The sequence below is a fragment of the Crassostrea angulata genome, chromosome 8 (assembly GCF_025612915.1).
Source record: "Crassostrea angulata isolate pt1a10 chromosome 8, ASM2561291v2, whole genome shotgun sequence".
Classification (NCBI taxonomy): domain Eukaryota; kingdom Metazoa; phylum Mollusca; class Bivalvia; order Ostreida; family Ostreidae; genus Magallana; species Magallana angulata.
In genome coordinates, this window is record NC_069118.1 from 19,860,058 (window position 1) to 19,879,313 (window position 19,256).

The window sequence follows — 19,256 nt, forward strand, 5'->3', positions numbered from 1 at the left end:
AAAGAGCAGTAATTTGTTTAAAAACACAGGTTGTGCAGATTAAAGTTGGATAAAACCATTATTCCTTAGAGAAAAGTGGTTCATAAAGCGAGGGAGGGTGTTTATATAGGAAAAGAGAAAAATCGCCTTACAGGTACAACAACAAAAGGGGCTTGTTATTTACCTACAAAAAAGTGGATAAAATTGCCAGATTTTTTTAATTTTTAAGAGCAAAATCTGCTGTACTTAGTTGTCAATATAGTTTGATTTTTATACTGTTATGCTAATTTGATCAGAGTTAAGGCCACTGTTGCTCAAGTGAGCGATGTGGTCCTATGGCCTCTTGTTTAACTAGGTGCACCAATTTATCCATTGGATTCTTTTACATATCAGTGATAAAAAAGAAGGAAAAAAACTATGTGTTAAAAAGGCTTGATGGTCAACAAATTAACCATCAATTTTTTCTTAATTTTTCAGATATGATTTGTTGTGCTAAAATCTATCATAAGGTTAAAAATAATTTAAAATAAATTAGTTTTTTTTCAAATTTCAACGATTGCTTTATCTTTGTACAGAGCTTTTCTTCTTAAGAGATTAAACAAGTTTAAAAATGGCCACGACCACCAAGCCCTCTTAACCACAGAAACTGACGAAATGTTATCGATTATCGAATACATGTATATGATTAAATTTTAAATCCTCAGAATATCTAAACGATCTTAACCATCACAATTCAGAAGCAGCATATCCTGTGCAAACAAAAGCAGACCAATCTTTGATAAAGAGATATGATTAAAGTAACTAATGAAATTGAACCATCATTCAATTGTTATGTGATGATAGATTGATGAAAAACTATTTCATAATACAGAAGAACATTTTAAACATGCACAGATGTATGGTGTGTCATGACATCAACCGTTAGATTGGTTAGGTTTCTGTTCAAAACACAATAATTCGATTTAGCATGAAGCATGGTAAATGTAACTAATTTGACATAGTGTTGTATCCATCTAATCCACTTTTTTTTTTTTTACAAAAAAAATGTTTTTAAACAGATTTAATAAGTGCAATTTATTTATTTTAAATAATTACTTCACACTTGTGTCGTATTTGACATAAAAAATATAGTTAACAAGCTTGAGTTTGCATTAATTTTGCCATGAATCAGTGACTAAGCTCGCAGAATTTCACACTTTATAAAGCCCATTAAGGTTTTCTGTAATAAAGTTAAAATCAATTTTGTGTAATTTGAAAAAGAATATAAACTTTTAAATGAAAAGGGAGACAAATGAATAGTTATCATTTCCATTTAACTAACTGTTTTGAAACGTAGAACATCCTCTCTCTGTTCAAAATATCATACAAAGAAGCAAAGATTGGTATGTCCGAAACATCGAAAATGTATCCAAATGAATAATGAATAATTCAGGTAATAATTTGTTTTCATGTTGCTGTTTCTTTTTTTTATCTATTAACGAATGTTAGTCAATAAATACGCTTCATTTTAGGAAATTTAACATCTGTTATGCCTCAATGTAAAATTTAAAAAAAAACACACGATAGAATTTCAAACATTACAGTACATGACCAAAGTGGTCCATATTGATAATTAAAGTAAATCCACCCTCTGTGACGTCATACATTTTACATAAACCATGAATTCATTAAAATTCTTGCAAGTAGATTTGTAATTTCTAAGTTATTATAGGTGCACATCAAAAACTCAAATCGGTGTTTACTTCGAGATATTTTATAAGCGTTTTTCATCCTTATATTTGACATAATTCAATAATGACAAAGGTAAATAACTCTTTTCTATTTTTCTCTAAGTGATATATCTAAATGCTATAATTTTTCTAATGTAAACAATTTTTTTCTTTCTTTTTCATTAATTTTAGTTTTCTGGCATAGTAAGTAATAAAATTTTAATATATAAAGAAGTATCCATCAACTTTTATTTAATTTTTAAACAAGAAAAAGTGTGATTTTCAGATGATAATTTCAGCCTTTGGTTTTTATTACCTTACATCTTAAATAGTATGGATACATATATATTTTCTTTATGTTTTGATGAAATTCAAGTCCAATAAGTTTTTGAAATTTGAACCCATAATTTTATAGGTACAGAGTTACCTTAAGATCAGAATTGATATAATTTCAAGTATGCTCATATTATTTCAAATAACATTGTGTTTCCTCTAAAGTTAATGAAAGTGAAATATTAAAGCGATCCCCATTTACTCAATAAAATAATCAGATTGCCAATGATAAGGTTAAAGAAAAATGAATCGGCTAAATGATGATATTTAAGGTTAGTCAGGTCAATATTGAAAGTTAACCGGTAAAATATGATAATAAACACTAGATTTAAATGGAAAATATATTACATGAATTTTATTTTATTTCATAATTATTTGCAATGTTTCAGCCATGCTCATCCTTGCTAGTTCGCATGATGACTTGACACCATGGAATCATAGACTAGGACTCAGTTTGTCATGTTTTCCTTTAGATATTTAACTTGTAAATTTATGCGTGGCTTTACTTATAAAATTGTCTGAAGAACAGTTAAACAATATGATTGTCATATTTACCAAGAATCAATCTTATACAAGGTCGCATAATCTTTGTCAATTCTTTGATTGAATTTGATTAACAGTTTACAGAATACTTTTTGGGATAACATAATGCCAATGAATATAAATGAACACACGATAATAATTTATATCAATTGATAACAGTAAATATGATTAATGAGCTAAATAACCACAAAAGAGTTAGAACATTTCATTTTCATAACATTAAAAATACACTAGTTGTAAACTAAAATCATTATAATTTGAGTTTCAATAGCCTAGTTAATCTATCACATTTAATATTTGGCCTATTCTCAAATTAATTGCAACAGAAAAGATCAAGAGTATGTAATAGAGAATAGAAGGAACACAACTCTGTAAGTGTGTCCGAAAGTTTGCTAAGATTGACATGAAATGCTAAAACACGTAATCAAGGAAATCAAAAAAAATGTTAAACAATGATCATTTATTTCCGCACGTTAAATCAATTTGAATTGTATGTTTTGAATATGAAAGCATTTCAATCACAGGGCTTTGAATTTGTAGCATTAAAACATGTTTGCATTGAAATCGTGTTGATGCATTCCCCAATTCGTTATTATTAAGTACATATATATATATATATACATATATATAAAATGGACAACAATTGTTACACATCATCCTAAGTATATTTTATGTCAATCTCTATCAAACTTTATTATTGTAAGGTGAAGGAATCTCTCGCAGCAATGTCATTCTGTGTAATTTAATTATTAGGTAAAAAATGCTCTTTAATAGAGAGGTTGCAATTGAGATTTAAAACAAGTACGGGTACGCGTAGGTGTGTAACAACTGCACGTGCTAGACAAAACGTTTTTGTAATTCATCATTACTTTTCATAAAACAATTTGTTGCAATAGCTTGATATTGACAAAAATTGATTTAACTAAAACAAGGCATTTTATAAATCAGAAGTGATCCATTAAAATACCTGAAACATTAAAATTAAGGAAACGTGTTCCGAATAACTAGGTGCAATAATTTACTATGAAGGCAACGTTTAAGGATAAGGGAATTTGTAGCATTCAAATAAAAGATGAAGAATTAGAATATTGATTAATTCTGTCCAAAGTCTCCATAGTTCAAATGGAAGAGACGGGAAAATGTGTCGTCGACGTAATATAAGAAGAACAAAGTATTCAAGTGAATTAAAATCATGATCACGATCTTCTGCTCGATATACATATATCAGGAAGATATACATGTAAATATTTAAATAATGAATAAATATATAACAAGTTTGATGGGGTTTTTTTGGCTGTAGGAATTTTAAATGCATTTTTCCACTAAGAAATAAGAAATATCGAAGCGTATTAGTTAAAAACGTTAATATATTTTTTTCAGATTAAAAAAAACCATTTATTGGGATACATTCATACTAACAAATGCCACATATGTTTTAGAAGTCATAGTTGATTTTTATATGTGCATGAAGTTTGACATCATAAAAATATATTAATTTTAATGCAACTAAAATAATATCGGTGTAATTATTGTTTTTCGCAGTCTGGAAACATACATTATAGTATTATCACAGTGAAATATGTTTACAAAATTAAAGAAGCAGATGCAGCCAATGATTCCAAAGAAGATATTGAAGATTTCTGACGTTCTTTTGTTAGGGTAAAAATTGACAGAATATTTTAAAATGATGTTAGGCATTGAAGATAAATTCCTTTCTTGTTGTTGCGTAAAATTTCGAAATTGTTTAACAAGAGTAATCATTCATTTTCATTTTTACAACATGCAATTTGATATCGTGCAATCAAAGATTTATTAAATTATCGACACTGTAATTAAAAACATAAGATGGTTTTTGTGTCAAAACTTTTATGATTGAATCATTATCATTTTCACTTCCGTTACGGTTTGTTTGTTTTTTTTGGATAAACCATGAAATCATTTTATTAGTTTGAGCTTAATTTTATATTGTTGAACGAGAGCGACAATAACATAGAACCAGAAACTTTGTTAAACAAGTCTTTTTTAATGACGATTAGATATAAATTAACAATTTTTGCCCATTATTTCATGTTATGTAGTTTGAACGTTTTCTTCAATCTTAGATTATCAAATGCACTCAAAACACATGATGACGTTTATATTTGTGCTCATGGCGCATGAATTAGTTAATTTATTCAAAGGACACTGAATGTCGAAAATGTCAATGCAAACATACGCGGAAACATACACTGTATTTTTTTTTTGCATAACGTTTGCTTCCTAGAATATTTAACCTACTCAGGATTGTCTTAAGAAGTGGAAAAAAGTCTCAAATCGACAAGGGAATACTATATGATATATACACTCAAACCATAATATTTGCAAGCATGCTTCCTTGTTTTAATCAATAGAATAACAAAGACTTTCGAATTGTAGTTATTTTTGCCTTTTATTCTTTGCTGTAAACTTTCCAGATTAATATCGATACCGATCAGGAAATTTACAGTCTGCCGAGAAACCAACGTCATTTTTCTTCAATTTGACACTTTTTTACGCAGTAAAAGATAAAAGATTCCAGTTTTGTAAACCGTTTTAATGAATATAAGCAGCCTGTTATAGCCAATTTAACTATATATATTTTTCCGGATTGAGTTTGAATTTTAGAATATTTCGGATTTCCGGATTTGGTTTTGTTATTATGATTTTTCGCGATGCACGAGCAGTTTAGAGCAGTTTAGATTTTTTCCTAGTCCCTGTGCTGAACACCATTTACATTTACCATGTTTACTATGTTTGTTTCTACGAGAGAAAACTTCTAAGTTGGTAAGTTAGCATGAAATCTGCTTGTGTATTGTTTTGTGCAGAAAGTTATGTATAAACGATAGATATAAATGTGTAAACAAAAGCGTTCAACTGTGAAGATGTATTTTTAGTAACATGTTAGATGTTGGCATAAGGGATATATCTAGAATGTTATATAAATTTAAAGCTATAAGTATCATCGTAGCATGTTTCTATTGTATGATATATCGGAATTTAAGGTTTCATTGTTTGGATGCGATGTTTTGTGCACTCTACCATAGGCGTACATATATATTCATTTTGAATTGTGTAATTTGCTAGTAGTACGAGTTTCGTTATATTTGCTAATTTACTAGAGCATATATATAAGTGAAAGTATTGTTTACAAGAGCAGGGGCATATATATTTACTAGAGTGATATTTGTCATATGCTGAGTGTGTTTTGTTTGTTTATTCATAGCATCAAAACTTATGTATGTTTTCTTTGTTTTTCCAGTTAATCACATCATCACATCTAGTCACATCACGTGTCATTACATCAAGTCACGTCATCATGTCGTAAATCATCATTCTAGTTATACAATGACTGAATAAAGATGTGCATTAGCAACAAGTTGACTCTTCCTTGATGGTAGTCAGTACAACATTAACAACTTAGAAGTTCTTGTCCCTAAAGAAGCTGTACTTCGTCATGGAGGATGGTGCTACAGGAGAGACAAGACCTAGAACTCATACCGAGAAAGGTTCAGAATGTCATCTCGATCGTAAGTCTGAGTATCGTCGGGGATGTGAAAATAAATTGGTGTCTTTGAGTGAGGATATCGAAGAATTATTGACAACATCAACAGATGTGAATGAAGTCAAAGAACTGTACAAGAATTGGCTGAAAGTTTATGATGAACTTTTATTTACACATGAAAGTCTTCAGGGCTTATTGAAACTTTTGACCGGAAGTGGAGAAAGTGATGACAGGACAGGAATTCCCGATTTCATAAAGTGAAAGATTCTGTAGAACAGTGGTTCGCAAAACATTCAATGCAACCTACTCCAAAGAAAATATCATCTGATGTGAAATCGAGACTGTCGAGTGCATCGAAAACTTCAAGTCAAATTTCACTCGAGAAATTAAAAGAAAGTCAACGAAAAGCAGAACTGTTGGCCAAAGCATCAGCTTTAGATGAACAACGAAAATTAGCAGCAGCTAAACTGGAGCTGAAAATGAAAGAAGAAGAATTGAAGATTAAAACTGAACTTCAGATAAGTGATGCACGATCCAAATCATTGGAAGAATTAGAGAAAATTGAACTCCGTGACCAAGAACTAGAAAACTCCCTCATCAATGAAAATATAGACAGAATTGTAACTTTTGATCTTGATCGTGAGAATGAGTTCACATATGACAATTCTACTCCGCGCATTCCTCATCGATCTGTGCAACGTTTAGTTAGACCAGAATTGTCAACACCCATATATGAACCAAGCAGTGAAATACAGACTGTCGCTCGTGAATTGAACAAACCAAAAGCTGATCTACAGAAGTTTGATGGAAACCCTATGAATTACACAAGATTCCTCAGACAATTCAATGCCAGAATTTGTTCTAATACGGAATCATATGAAGAACGGTTGAACTATCTATTACAGTTTACTGTTGGTGAAGCACAAAGAATCGTTTCTGGTTATTCATTTCTGGATGCTGAACGTGGCTACAAAGCAGCACTGGAAGAGTTGAAGGATCGTTATGGAGACCCTGACATTATAGCGCAAGCATATGTAAAGAAAGCTCTCGATTGGCCTCCAGTAAAACCGGACAATGCAAAAACTTTAGATCAGTTTGCTATATTTTTGCGTGAGTGTCAATATGCTGTCTAAAACATTGATACCGGTCGTGTACTGGAATATTCAGAAAATTTGAAACTGTTAGTGAAGAAATTACCATTTTACCTTCACGACAAATGGCGAAGTTGTGTATATGAACTGAAAGAGAAGAAACAAGCTGTGAAGTTTCACCATCTTGCTGACTTTGTTCGCAAAGAAGCCAAAAAAGCAACAGATCCTATATACGGAAGAGAAATTATGAGCAGTTCAGCCAACAAACGTTTTCAAGACCAGAAGAAATCAGAAGCACATGAAAACTTTGCTGTGAAAACCAACACAAGATCTTTCTATGATAACAGTGCTACACAGATGAAACCAGTTTTCAAATATTTTACATTCTGTAATGGAGCCCATTCATTGGACATGTGTTTGAGCATTACTATTCTACCTCTTAAAGACATATATGCATTCTTGAAAACAAATGGACTGTGTTTTGCATGCTTGAGATATGGACATGTGAAAACTAATTGTCGACAAAGAATGACATGTGCTCATTGTAAGAAGTATCATCCATCCATTCTTCACGTTGATCCTCGACAGAATGAAGGAACAAATGGAGCTTCAACTTCAAGAGAACATACTGACAGTGAAAACCCTTTGTTCCCTATGTCATCTACAGTTCATATGGGGGCTGGAAAACAAGCGCTACCTATTGTGCCGGTCAGAGTCAAGTCAAAGTTCAGTGACAAATACCTGGAAACATATGCTTTCCTTGACTCAGGAAGCAATGCAAACATTCTGTTTGAGGACATTGCAAGATTGTTAAAACTGGAAGGAAGGAAGGAAGATGAACCTCAACCTTACGACAATGGGCCAACAGCATACTCAGACTTCTCATGTGATTTCCGGGTTAGAAATATCCGACATCAGTGGTATGAATGTGTTGGAACTTCCTCCGGTCTACACACAACCTACTTTACCTGCATCGAGGACAAATGTGATTTCTCCAGAGGATATTGAGAACTATTCATATCTCAGTGATATTGAACCTCCCAGGATTGACAGTGATGTTGGAATTCTGATTGGAGTCAATGTGCCTAGGGCAATGGAGCCTTGGGATGTTATACCCAGTGTTGATAATGGACCGTTCGCTGTAAAAACTTTGCTAGGCTGGGTGATAAATGGAGCACTCGAAATTCATGCGACTTCGAATGAAACATATGTGTCCTTTAATCGTGTAGATGCAAAACTAATGAACAACTTGGAGGAACAGATTCGCAATCAGTTTAATCATGACTTTAATGAAAGAACTATTGATGACAAGTGTGAACCCTCAAAGGAAGACAGAAAATTCCTAGAATGTGTGTCAAATTCTATTAATTTTGAAGACGGACATTACGTTATAAGCCTTCCGTTTAAGTCAGAAAACGTGTTTACCTAACAACAGGAAACAAGTTGAACAAAGACTGTCTTCACTTCAGAAACGATTTAGTCGTGATGAAAACTTCCACAAAGAATACTGTGTATTCATGAACAAGATTCTCGAAGAAGGATATGCTGTCAAAGTTCCAGACGAGAAAGTTATTCAAGATGACGGACAAGTGTGGTACCTACCTCATCATAGAGTATACCATCCTAAGAAAAAGAAGTTGAGAGTTGTGTTCGATTGTGCAGCTCGATATCAGGGAACTTCATTAAACGAACAACTGTTACAAGGACCGAATCTCACAAATACTCTGATTGGTACACTCTTAAGATTCAGACAAGATGAGATAGTGATCATGGGAGACATCGATTGCATGTTTTATCAAGTGAAAGTACCACAGGGGGATGCAAGTTTCCTTAGATTCCTATGGTGGGAGGATGTAAATCCTAGAAAACGCATAATTGAGTTCCAAATGGTAGTACATTTATTTGGTGCGACATCATCGCCAAGTTGTGCAAATTATGCTTTGAGGCAAACAGCGCAAGATTACAAAGGACTTTACAACACTGAAGTCATCAACACTGTTCTTAAAAACTTTTATGTGGATGACTGTTTGAAATCAGTGAAAACCGTAACTGAAGCATCTTCTCTGTTGTGTGATTTGCAAGATCTTCTTATGAGAGGAGGATTTCATATTACTAAATGGATTAGTAATAGCCGAGAAGTTATGACCTATATTCCAGTCTCAAGGAGAGCAAAGGAAGTCAAAGACTTGGATTTGGAAAATGATACCCTTCCCATCGATAGAGCCCTGGGAGTTCAGTGGTGTGTTGAAAATGATGTTTTTTGTTTCAAAAGATGGACATTAAAGATCAACCCTTAACGAGAAGAGGTATCTTATCCATGGTGAGCAGTGTGTTTGACCCACTGGGATTTTTGGCCCCGTTCACTCTAAAAGCAAAGTGTTTACTACAAGAACTTTGTAAACTTCAGCTAGGATGGGATGAGAAGATACCAGGACATCTCGCACTACAGTGGAACGAATGGCTACAAGATCTAGAGAGACTCTCTGACTTTAAAGTGTCAAGATGTTATAAACCTGTTGGATTCGGAGAAATAAAGTCCGTACAGCTACATCATTTCGCAGATGCCAGTGAACGTGGATATGGAACTGTATCCTATTTAAGACAGGAGAACTTTGATGGTGCAGTCCATTGCTCATTCTTTATAGGCAAGTCACGTGTCGCTCCATTAAAACAGACGACAATTCCTCGACTAGAATTGACAGCGGCTACAGTAGCAGTTCGCACAGATAAGATGTTGAAGTCCGAGTTAGATGTACCTATAGATGAAACTGTGTTTTGGACAGACAGCATGGCAGTTATTCGGTATATAAGAAATTCCTCATCTAGATTTCACGCTTTCGTCGCAAATAGACTTGCAGTGATTCACGAAGGCTCCTTACCTGATGAATGGCGATACATCAATACCAAACAAAACCCTGCTGATCTTGCATCAAGAGGCATGTCCGCTAATGACATTCTTCAAGGAAAACATTGGATAACAGCACCTGAAGTCTTGTTAGCAAAAAATGATAGTTGGGCTGAAAAACCAATGAAACTTTCTGATGAGATACCTGTTGACGATCCAGAGGTAAAAAAGATCACAGTGAGGGCAGTTATTCATACACGTGAATCCAGTGATAATCATGTTGATAGTGTTGAAAGACTCTTGAACTATCATTCCTCATGGTACAAGTTAAAGAAAAGTGTGGCATGGATTCTCAAAATAAAGAAAAAACTGTTTCTCAGAACTCAACGCAAAACACAACTAGAAAATCAAGCAGCTGAGACATGTTTATCAGCTGAGGACTTGCAGGAAGCTGAAGTTGCTATTTTGAAATTCATTCAAAGAAAATCAAATCATTTGCATCAGAAATCGATGAGCTGAAGAAAGGACATCCTGTGAAACTTAGTAGCAATGTCAGAAAATTAGACCCTATTCTTGATGATGGACTCATTCGTGTTGGTGGTCGATTGCACAGAGCAAGTATGCCGTTAGAAACAAAGCATCCAATCATCTTACCTAAGGATCACCACGTGTCAAATCTGATATTGAGACAGATCCATTGTGAACTGAAACATAGTGGTAGAAATCATATGCTTTCTATGTTAAGACAAAAATACTGGTTAATACATGCGCCTTCTTCTATCAGGAAGTTGATTTCAAAGTGTATAGTATGTCGCCGCCAAAGAGCTAGAGTTGGAGAACAGAAAATGGCTCAATTACCAGAGGATCGTTTAATACCTGATGAACCACCATTCACTAGAGTTGGCGTGGACTATTTTGTCCTTTGAAGTGAAATTGAAGAGAAGTCACGTCAAACGTTATGGTGTTATCTTTACATGTCTTGCCAGTCGTGCTGTGCATTTAGAAGTTGCGTCTTTGACTACAGATTCCTACATCAATGCTTTACGTCGTTTCATTGCACGCAGAGGTCAGGTGAAGAAAATTCGCTCGGACAATGGGACAAACTTTGTTGGGGCTGATCGTGAACTTAGAAACTCGATAAACGACTGGAATGTGTCACAGATTCATGAAGCAATGCTACAGAAAAACATAGATTGGCAGTTCAACCCCCAGCAGGATCCCATCATGGAGGTGTCTGGGAGAGAATCATCAGGACCATAAGAAATGTGATGAACAGTGTTCTTCGAGAAAAGAACCTAGACGATGAAGGACTCAATACACTTATGTGTGAAATAGAGGCCATTCTCAATGACAGACCAATAACCATGAATTCCGATCATCACAACGACCTAGAGGCTTTGACACCAAATCATCTCTTGTTAATGAGACAATAGCCAAATTTACCGCCAGGTGTGAAATCTGACAACTACTGCAGACGTCGTTGGAGGCAGGTTCAATATATGGCCAACCTCTTCTGGAACCGATGGGTGAAAGAATACCTACCATTACTGCAAGAGCGTCAAAAGTGGCACGAAGTGAAGAGGAACCTGAAAATCGGTGATGTGGTTTTAGTGGTGGATTTGAACTCTCCTCGTAATTCCTGGCCCATGGGTGTGGTATTAGAGACTGTTCCCGATCGTTTTGGACTGGTGGAAGAAGTTAAAGTATAGAGAGCAACGAACACTTTGATGCGTCCAATAGATAAACTGTGTCTTAGTTTGGAAATGGACGAACCTTCTGTGTGATGTGTTATCAAACATTCATTGTGCTTTTTCATATTTATTGCTTATCTAAGGCAACCTATGACATTTTATTGACACGGGTACTTTTTCAATGTGTATAATTAGATTATATATCAAGTATTATGATTTGTATAATTGTGTCACATAATGTTCCACAATTAGGGGGCTGGATTGTTATAGCCAATTTAACATTATATATTTTTCCGGATTGAGTTTTAGAATATTTCGGATTTCCGGATTTGGTTTTCTTATTATGATTTTTCGCGGGGCACGAGCAGTTTAGAGCAGTTTAGATTTTTTCCTAGTCCCTGTGCTGAACACCATTTACATTTACCATGTTTACTATGTTTGTTTCTACGAGAGAAAACTTCTAAGTTGGTAAGTTAGCATGAAATCTGCTTGTGTATTGTTTTGTGCAGAAAGTTATGTATAAACGATAGATATAAATGTGTAAACAAAAGCGTTCAACTGTGAAGATATATTTTTAGTAACATGTTAGATGTTGGCATAAGGGATATATCTAGAATGTTATATAAATTTAAAGCTATAAGTATCATCGTAGCATGTTTCTATTGTATGATATATCGGAATTTAAGGTTACATTGTTTGGATGCGATGTTTTGTGCACTCTACCATAGGCGTACATATATATTCATTTTGAATTGTGTAATTTGCTAGTAGTACGAGTTTCGTTATATTTGCTAATTTACTAGAGCATATATATAAGTGAAAGTATTGTTTACAAGAGCAGGGGCATATATATTTACTAGAGTGATATTTGTCATATGCTGAGTGTGTTTTGCTTGTTTATTCATAGCATCAAAACTTATGTATGTTTTCTTTGTTTTTCCAGTTAATCACATCATCACATCTAGTCACATCACGTGTCATTACATCAAGTCACGTCATCATGTCGTAAATCATCATTCTAGTTATACAATGACTGAATAAAGATGTGCATTAGCAACAAGTTGACTCTTCCTTGATGGTAGTCAGTACACAGCCATTAAACTAGAATAAATTAATTTAATTGTTCTCAATTTGTTTTCACAGTGATTTTACAACTTTATCAACTGGTAAACTGACATGATGATTACACTGGCAGAGCAAACAGATCAAATATAACTGTTTGACGTTATCATTTCCCCAGATAACATATGAAGTCTTCAATACATCGAATAACAAATAGTGCACATATCGTTTCATTATGGTTGGGTTGAAATTTACATGTCTGATCTTTTTCTCGGCAATAATTGAGGTAAGACAATTTTGATATTTTCATAGAGGCATTGAGAAACATTGCTTGATTTATTTTAATCGTAACATTGATTTGCCTACATGATTCAAATATTAAACCTATTACATTTGAATATTACTTTGAAGTCCTCGTTTAAAAATGTAAATGATCGTAAAAGAATGTTAAATACAGCAAACAGTTTCAAAATAAAGAAAACTTCAACTTTTGTATAAAACAATTTTTTTTAAAAATCGAGAATTTTATTTTCAAATTCATTAAGTTGTCTACAAATCGAGATGAAAGTTTAGATTGTGTCTCAGAGTTTTAGAACTTGTATTTAAAAACTAATGTCACGCAAACACTGCAATTAATTATTCGGATTCTATGTTTTAAATATGTTATAATATCCTTAAAGGATAACTAAAATTGTTATGCAATTATCACGAAATATACCGTATATCAGGGGTTTTTTCGCGTCATGTTTTTTTTTTCGCGAATCAAAACCTAGAACGGTACATGAAATTTACGCAAATCAAATTTTCACTATTTCAAAGTCATAATGAAAATATAATTCACGTTTGTTTAAAACCTGTGAAGTAAGAGGGGAAAAAAGTATCTAAATTGGTATCCTAAATTAATGAAAAATTCAGACAATAAAACCATTTACACGATTTCCTTAATGTGGTATAGTTACCGATAATTTTTTTGAGAGACCCAAACAGTCATAGATCATGTACTGTTACATATACCAATAGCTCAGTTATTATTAGACATCGATTTACGCAAGGACAGTGACCGTTTTAATTAGCTTGCCAATGGAATTTTAAAGAAACAACGACACCTACATACCTCTTATCTGGCGCATGCCGCAATATCTGCCTCTCACTAAACTAACTGAACACAGTTCATCGTACCGTTATTTACCTGTTTACTTTATAAATAAAGAAAGAGAAAACTCTATTACAAGAACAAAACTTTGTAATAAATTCACGATGATTTATTTTTCGCGATTCGGAAATCGTCGCAAACAGAGCGGAAATTGGATACACGCAGGAAAAAAACCTGATATACGGTATACCACCGAAAGCTTTTACCGGTTATTACATTTTTTAAAGTTGAAAGCAATCAAAGACAGAGTTTAATTACATTCACGATATGATAGTACATCAACAGAGTTATATTTAAGGTGGCAATAGGGAGTATAACCTTCTTTATCCACGTTGATGAAGTGAAAAGCGATGGACGACTCCACGGTGGTGCCTGCTGCCAGGGTGTAAATGGGACACACTGTACAAAACTGTGTAAACCGGTCCTTACTGTATGCCTCAAGTAAAATATTTATATAGTTATATGTTGTACGTTGTGACCATTGGGGCGAGCGCAACAATACTGCAGATATCTTGCATCCCTGTCATCTACATCCAATTGACTTGCTGTACCTTAAAACAGTCTTTTACTCAGTGATTTGATCAGTAATATCCGTAAACGTGAATTTTCTCATTATTATGAGAGTCCCTTGTTTGTTCCCTGGTGTTATTTGAGTGTTATTTATCAATTTTCATTTAAAATGTTGCAACTTTAAGATGAATTTGCAACTTCGACATGAATTTGTTTTTAATTTTTGAAAGCTTAAACAAATTATCTATGCCATAAACAAATTAAAACAAAAACTAATTAACCGTGAGATCGCTGATTAAATTCATATAGCAAGTAATTATAACTCGTAAACTGCAGTACAGATGCAATGTGATCCATCTCTACAGTTTGGAAAAATGGGCGAAGTCAATGAGACTTTTTGCGATACTCTATACAAGTTGACATACCTCAAGAAACCATGAAATCCTAGTGAAAGGTTAGCCTTTTTGGCATAGCACTGCGGAAGTTAAAAAAAGCTGAGATGCTAACGAAAAGTTTTTCTTCGGCAAATCTATGAATTAAGTTCGAGCTTTCTTCCGTGCGCTGGTTCTTAGAACTTGATTCGCTTGTTGTTAGCTTTTAATCGTGAGGACAGATCATGAACTTAACATGCATTACATATTGCTGGATATATAAGGAAGAATACGTAAGAGATCTAATAATTGTTTTCTTTATTGTTTTTTATATTAGAGACAACCACCATTGTCAATCAAGCTTTACAACAACACTTGATATGAAACGAAATGATGTTGTGTATGGATCTAAAGTTGGCAATACAACAAATCCTCAGTATCTAAGAGTCGATAACTGGGTAACATGTCTTATTATTGTACAATTAAATATCTATTTATTTAGATTAATACTTACTTATATGTCGGAGGTATTTCATTTTGATCGTATGGTTGAAATAAATTATTATATATTAATTATTGTCTTCGAAGAATAAATATGTAAACAAGATATCAGTCAGCGTGGGAGACTTACAGTCATCATCGGTTCCACTCATCTACCAGTCTGATATTTCTGATTACAAACTGAGAATAGGAGACAACGTATTGTCGCAGCACTGGGGGCAGAAGAAATTAACTGCTGATTTTACGAAAGATGGAACCACATTCAGGTTTCGATATACATGTACATTTAAAAACCCATTCTACTTTAATAATCTTTTAAAGGAGCTGATATCTTAATTATTTATGCTTGAATCTTCATTTTTTGTCAAATGAATACCAAAAAAGTAGATTTACTTATGCTATGAATAAAGCTTGCAGGTTTTGATCGGCACTTGACTTTGAAGCTTTTCTAAAAATGATGAATATTAATCTGCTTGAATGATTTGGGAGTCATAATACTGCTTTCATTTTGCATTATAATTTTCATTTAAAAAGGGGTAAAAACAAAACATTTGGGAGAGTAAAAATTTATGTTGATTATGTTCTGTATAATTACTTTAGGGACATTAATACATATAACACTCAGCTCTTTATATCGCAAGAAAGCAAGCTCACAAAAAAATGCATATTACATTGTTTAATCTGTGTTCTTGGGAACAAAATAAAGAGTAAAAAAATATCTGACATTTTTTATTGTATGAGCGGTAAGGTATTTAATTAAATGTGGTGATAGCGAACAGTTTTTAAAATGAAAAATACAAAACATAAAATGCAGAACAAATTGAAAAATAATTATTCTATCACTTTAGCATGAAAGATCAAATAACATTTTCTATAAGATTTTTTATCCCTTCGTTCATACAGGTATCATTACGATTAATTGTAATATAATGTTTTCAATAAAAGTACATCATATTTTTAATTGTATGTATTCCAGCATTCAGATCACATACAAGGCTTACTGTTCTGAAGGTTACTATGGATCAGATTGTCGCGCTCATTGTCCCGGTAATCCAAGAAAATGTGTCGTTAATGGACACACCTACTGTACAGTGGGTACGTTATTTATTGAAACTAACAAGTTTTATCCTCTGTTACTCTTTTGTATTATCTTAAAATAAAGTTGATTTTACTTTAACAGGTTGGACAGGTAGAAACTGTGACCAGGATATCAATGAATGCAATACAAGACATTTCTGCAGTGCTGGTTCCTGTACAAACACTGCTGGTAGTTTTCACTGTACCTGTCCGGCATCTGTCTACGGTCCAAAGTGTCAATTAGATGAAGACGAGTGTCTATTAGAACCTTGTAATGGAGGAGAGTGCGTTAACAAAATAGGTAGTTATCAATGTCATTGTCGACAGGGAACGTGGGGGGTAAACTGTGAACATTTAACTGGGACCAGCTGCAATGGTGTCACGTGTAGTAATCATGGTAAATGCATTGTGAGACACACAAAACCAGTGTGCCAATGCAACGATGGCTACTCTGGATCGGATTGTTCCGTAAACAATTTTTGTTTAAACAATCAATGTAAAAATAATTCAACATGTGTAATCGGGGAATCAAATTATACATGTTATTGTCCGAAGGGATTTTATGGACAATTTTGTGAACAAAATGATTTTTGTGCCAGCAATCCATGTCATAATTCAGGCATATGTATAAACACTGCATCCAACTTTTCATGCAACTGCGTAAATAATTTTATGGGTCCAACATGCAAAGCTTTTAACTACTGTGCAGGAAATAAATGTAGCAACCATGGATCATGCAAGATACTAAGCAATGGATATAGATGCAATTGTATTGGTGGATTCAAAGGCACTGACTGTGAATTCACAGATCATTGTTTTGGAAAGAACTGTAACAACAAAGGAAACTGCACAAGTGACACTAATACATATACTTGTCATTGTGATGCACGGTATATTGGCCAAAATTGTGAAACTACAAATTATTGCTATAGAAAGGATTGCTCAAATCATGGAGCATGCCGTGTAATCAACGACACCTATAAATGTACTTGTCATTCTGGATATACTGGTAAAGACTGTGAGCATGATTATTGTTTTGGTAAAACCTGTTCTCGTCATGGCAGGTGTCAAAACAGGGGAAGCTCCTACTCATGTCACTGCAACGCTGGATACACAGGACACGGTTGTGAACACACTTACTGTGATTCAAACCCGTGTCAAAAAGGTGCAACATGTGTTAATCGTCATTCAGGCTATACATGTAAATGTGATCCTAGGTTTATTGGAAATCGCTGTCAAACACATAATTACTGTCACGACCAGAATTGCAATTCTCGAGGACTTGTTAGAATAGTGGGAATACTTATTCGTGCCACTGTAGAACTGGTTACTCTGGAAAAAATTGGGAGCATGACAGCTGCTATAATAACAAGTGTCAGCATGGATCAACTTGTCAAATAGTATCAGGATCATCGAACTATACTTGTACATGTCCCTCAGATTACCTCGGAGCTTTCTGTGAAAAACATAATTTTTGCAATGGACAAACCTGCAACGGTCATGGAAATTGTACCAACGATAAAAATGGCTATACTTGTCAATGTTTACCAGAATACGTAGGAAGAAACTGTGAACTAAAAAACTATTGTCACAGTAATCCGTGCACTCATGGAAATTGTGCAAATACTCACAATGGTTTCAATTGTACATGCCAAGGCAAATACATGGGTCGTGCCTGTAATGTTGTAGATCTCTGTTTTGGTAAGCACTGTAACAATCAATGAACGTGTATCAGGGGTACTCATAGCTATACGTGCCATTGCCGTGCTAACTTTATTGGCAAAGACTGTGAGACAATCAATCATTGCTATAATAGGAATTGCTCTCATCATGGAACATGCCAGAATGAAAACGACACTTACAAATGCAATTGCCACTCTGGATACACTGGCAAAGACTGTGAACATGATTACTGTTTTAACAAACATGTTCAAATCGAGGTTTGTGTCAAAATGGAATAAATTACTACTCATGTCACTGCAACGCTGGATATACAGGACACGATTGCGAACTTACTTACTGTGATACGAACCAATGTCAAAATAATGCCACGTGTGTAAATGGTCATTCAAACTATACATGTAAATGTGATCCTAGATACATTGGAAGTCACTGTCAAACACGTAATTACTGTCACGACCAAAATTGTCATTCTCGAGGAACTTGTAAGAATGGTGGGAATACTTATTCGTGCCACTGTAGAACTGGTTACTCTGGAAAAAATTGGGAGCACGACAGCTGCTATAATAACAAGAGTCAGCATGGATCAACTTGTCAAGTAGTATCAGAATCTTTAAATTATACTTGTACATGTCCCTTAGATTACACCGGAGTATTGTGTGGAACACGTAATTTTTGAAATGGGCACAATAGCAACGGTCATGGAAAATGTTTTAACAATAGAAATGATTATATTTGTCAATGTTTACCAGATTACTATGGACAAAACTGTGAAAACAGAAATTTTTGTCACATTAACCCGTGTACACATGGAAACTGTACAAATACTCATAATGGTTTCCAATGTACATGTCCAATTGCATTCACGGATCGTATCTGTAATGCAGTAGATCACTGCCATAATCAACATTGTTCAAATCATGGTCGGTGCCATAACGAAATTAACAGCTATAAATGTGTCTGTATTGGTGGTTATACCGGTCAAAACTGCGAAATAATGGATTATTGCTACACCAATAACTGCTCTAATAAAGGCGTATGTCGCAATAACCGCAATTCATACAATTGTACATGTAATCAAGGATATACTGGAACGAATTGTGAACATACTTTTTGTTCTAGTAATAATTGTCAGAAGGGCGCAACGTGTCTAAACGGAATATCTAATTATACGTGTATTTGTTTTCCAGG

The 19,256-nt window shown here is 34.0% G+C and overlaps 1 protein-coding gene and 1 pseudogene across 1 annotated transcript; both read left to right on the plus strand.

The window, feature by feature from the left end:
- Window positions 1–6,380: 6,380 nt before the first annotated feature.
- On the plus strand, window positions 6,381–7,217 carry LOC128160763 (uncharacterized). The gene has a single exon (XM_052824100.1). It carries the CDS (start codon window positions 6,381–6,383, stop codon window positions 7,215–7,217), a length of 837 nt encoding a protein of 278 aa, XP_052680060.1.
- Window positions 7,218–14,030: 6,813 nt separating this feature from the next.
- Window positions 14,031–18,538, plus strand: LOC128160765 (neurogenic locus notch homolog protein 1-like; annotated as a pseudogene).
- Window positions 18,539–19,256: the final 718 nt, after the last annotated feature.

Bases quoted from the DNA above. Each gene is read 5' to 3' on its own strand.
- LOC128160763 (XM_052824100.1), top strand. From the start codon at position 6,381: ATGCAACCTACTCCAAAGAAAATATCATCTGATGTGAAATCGAGACTG.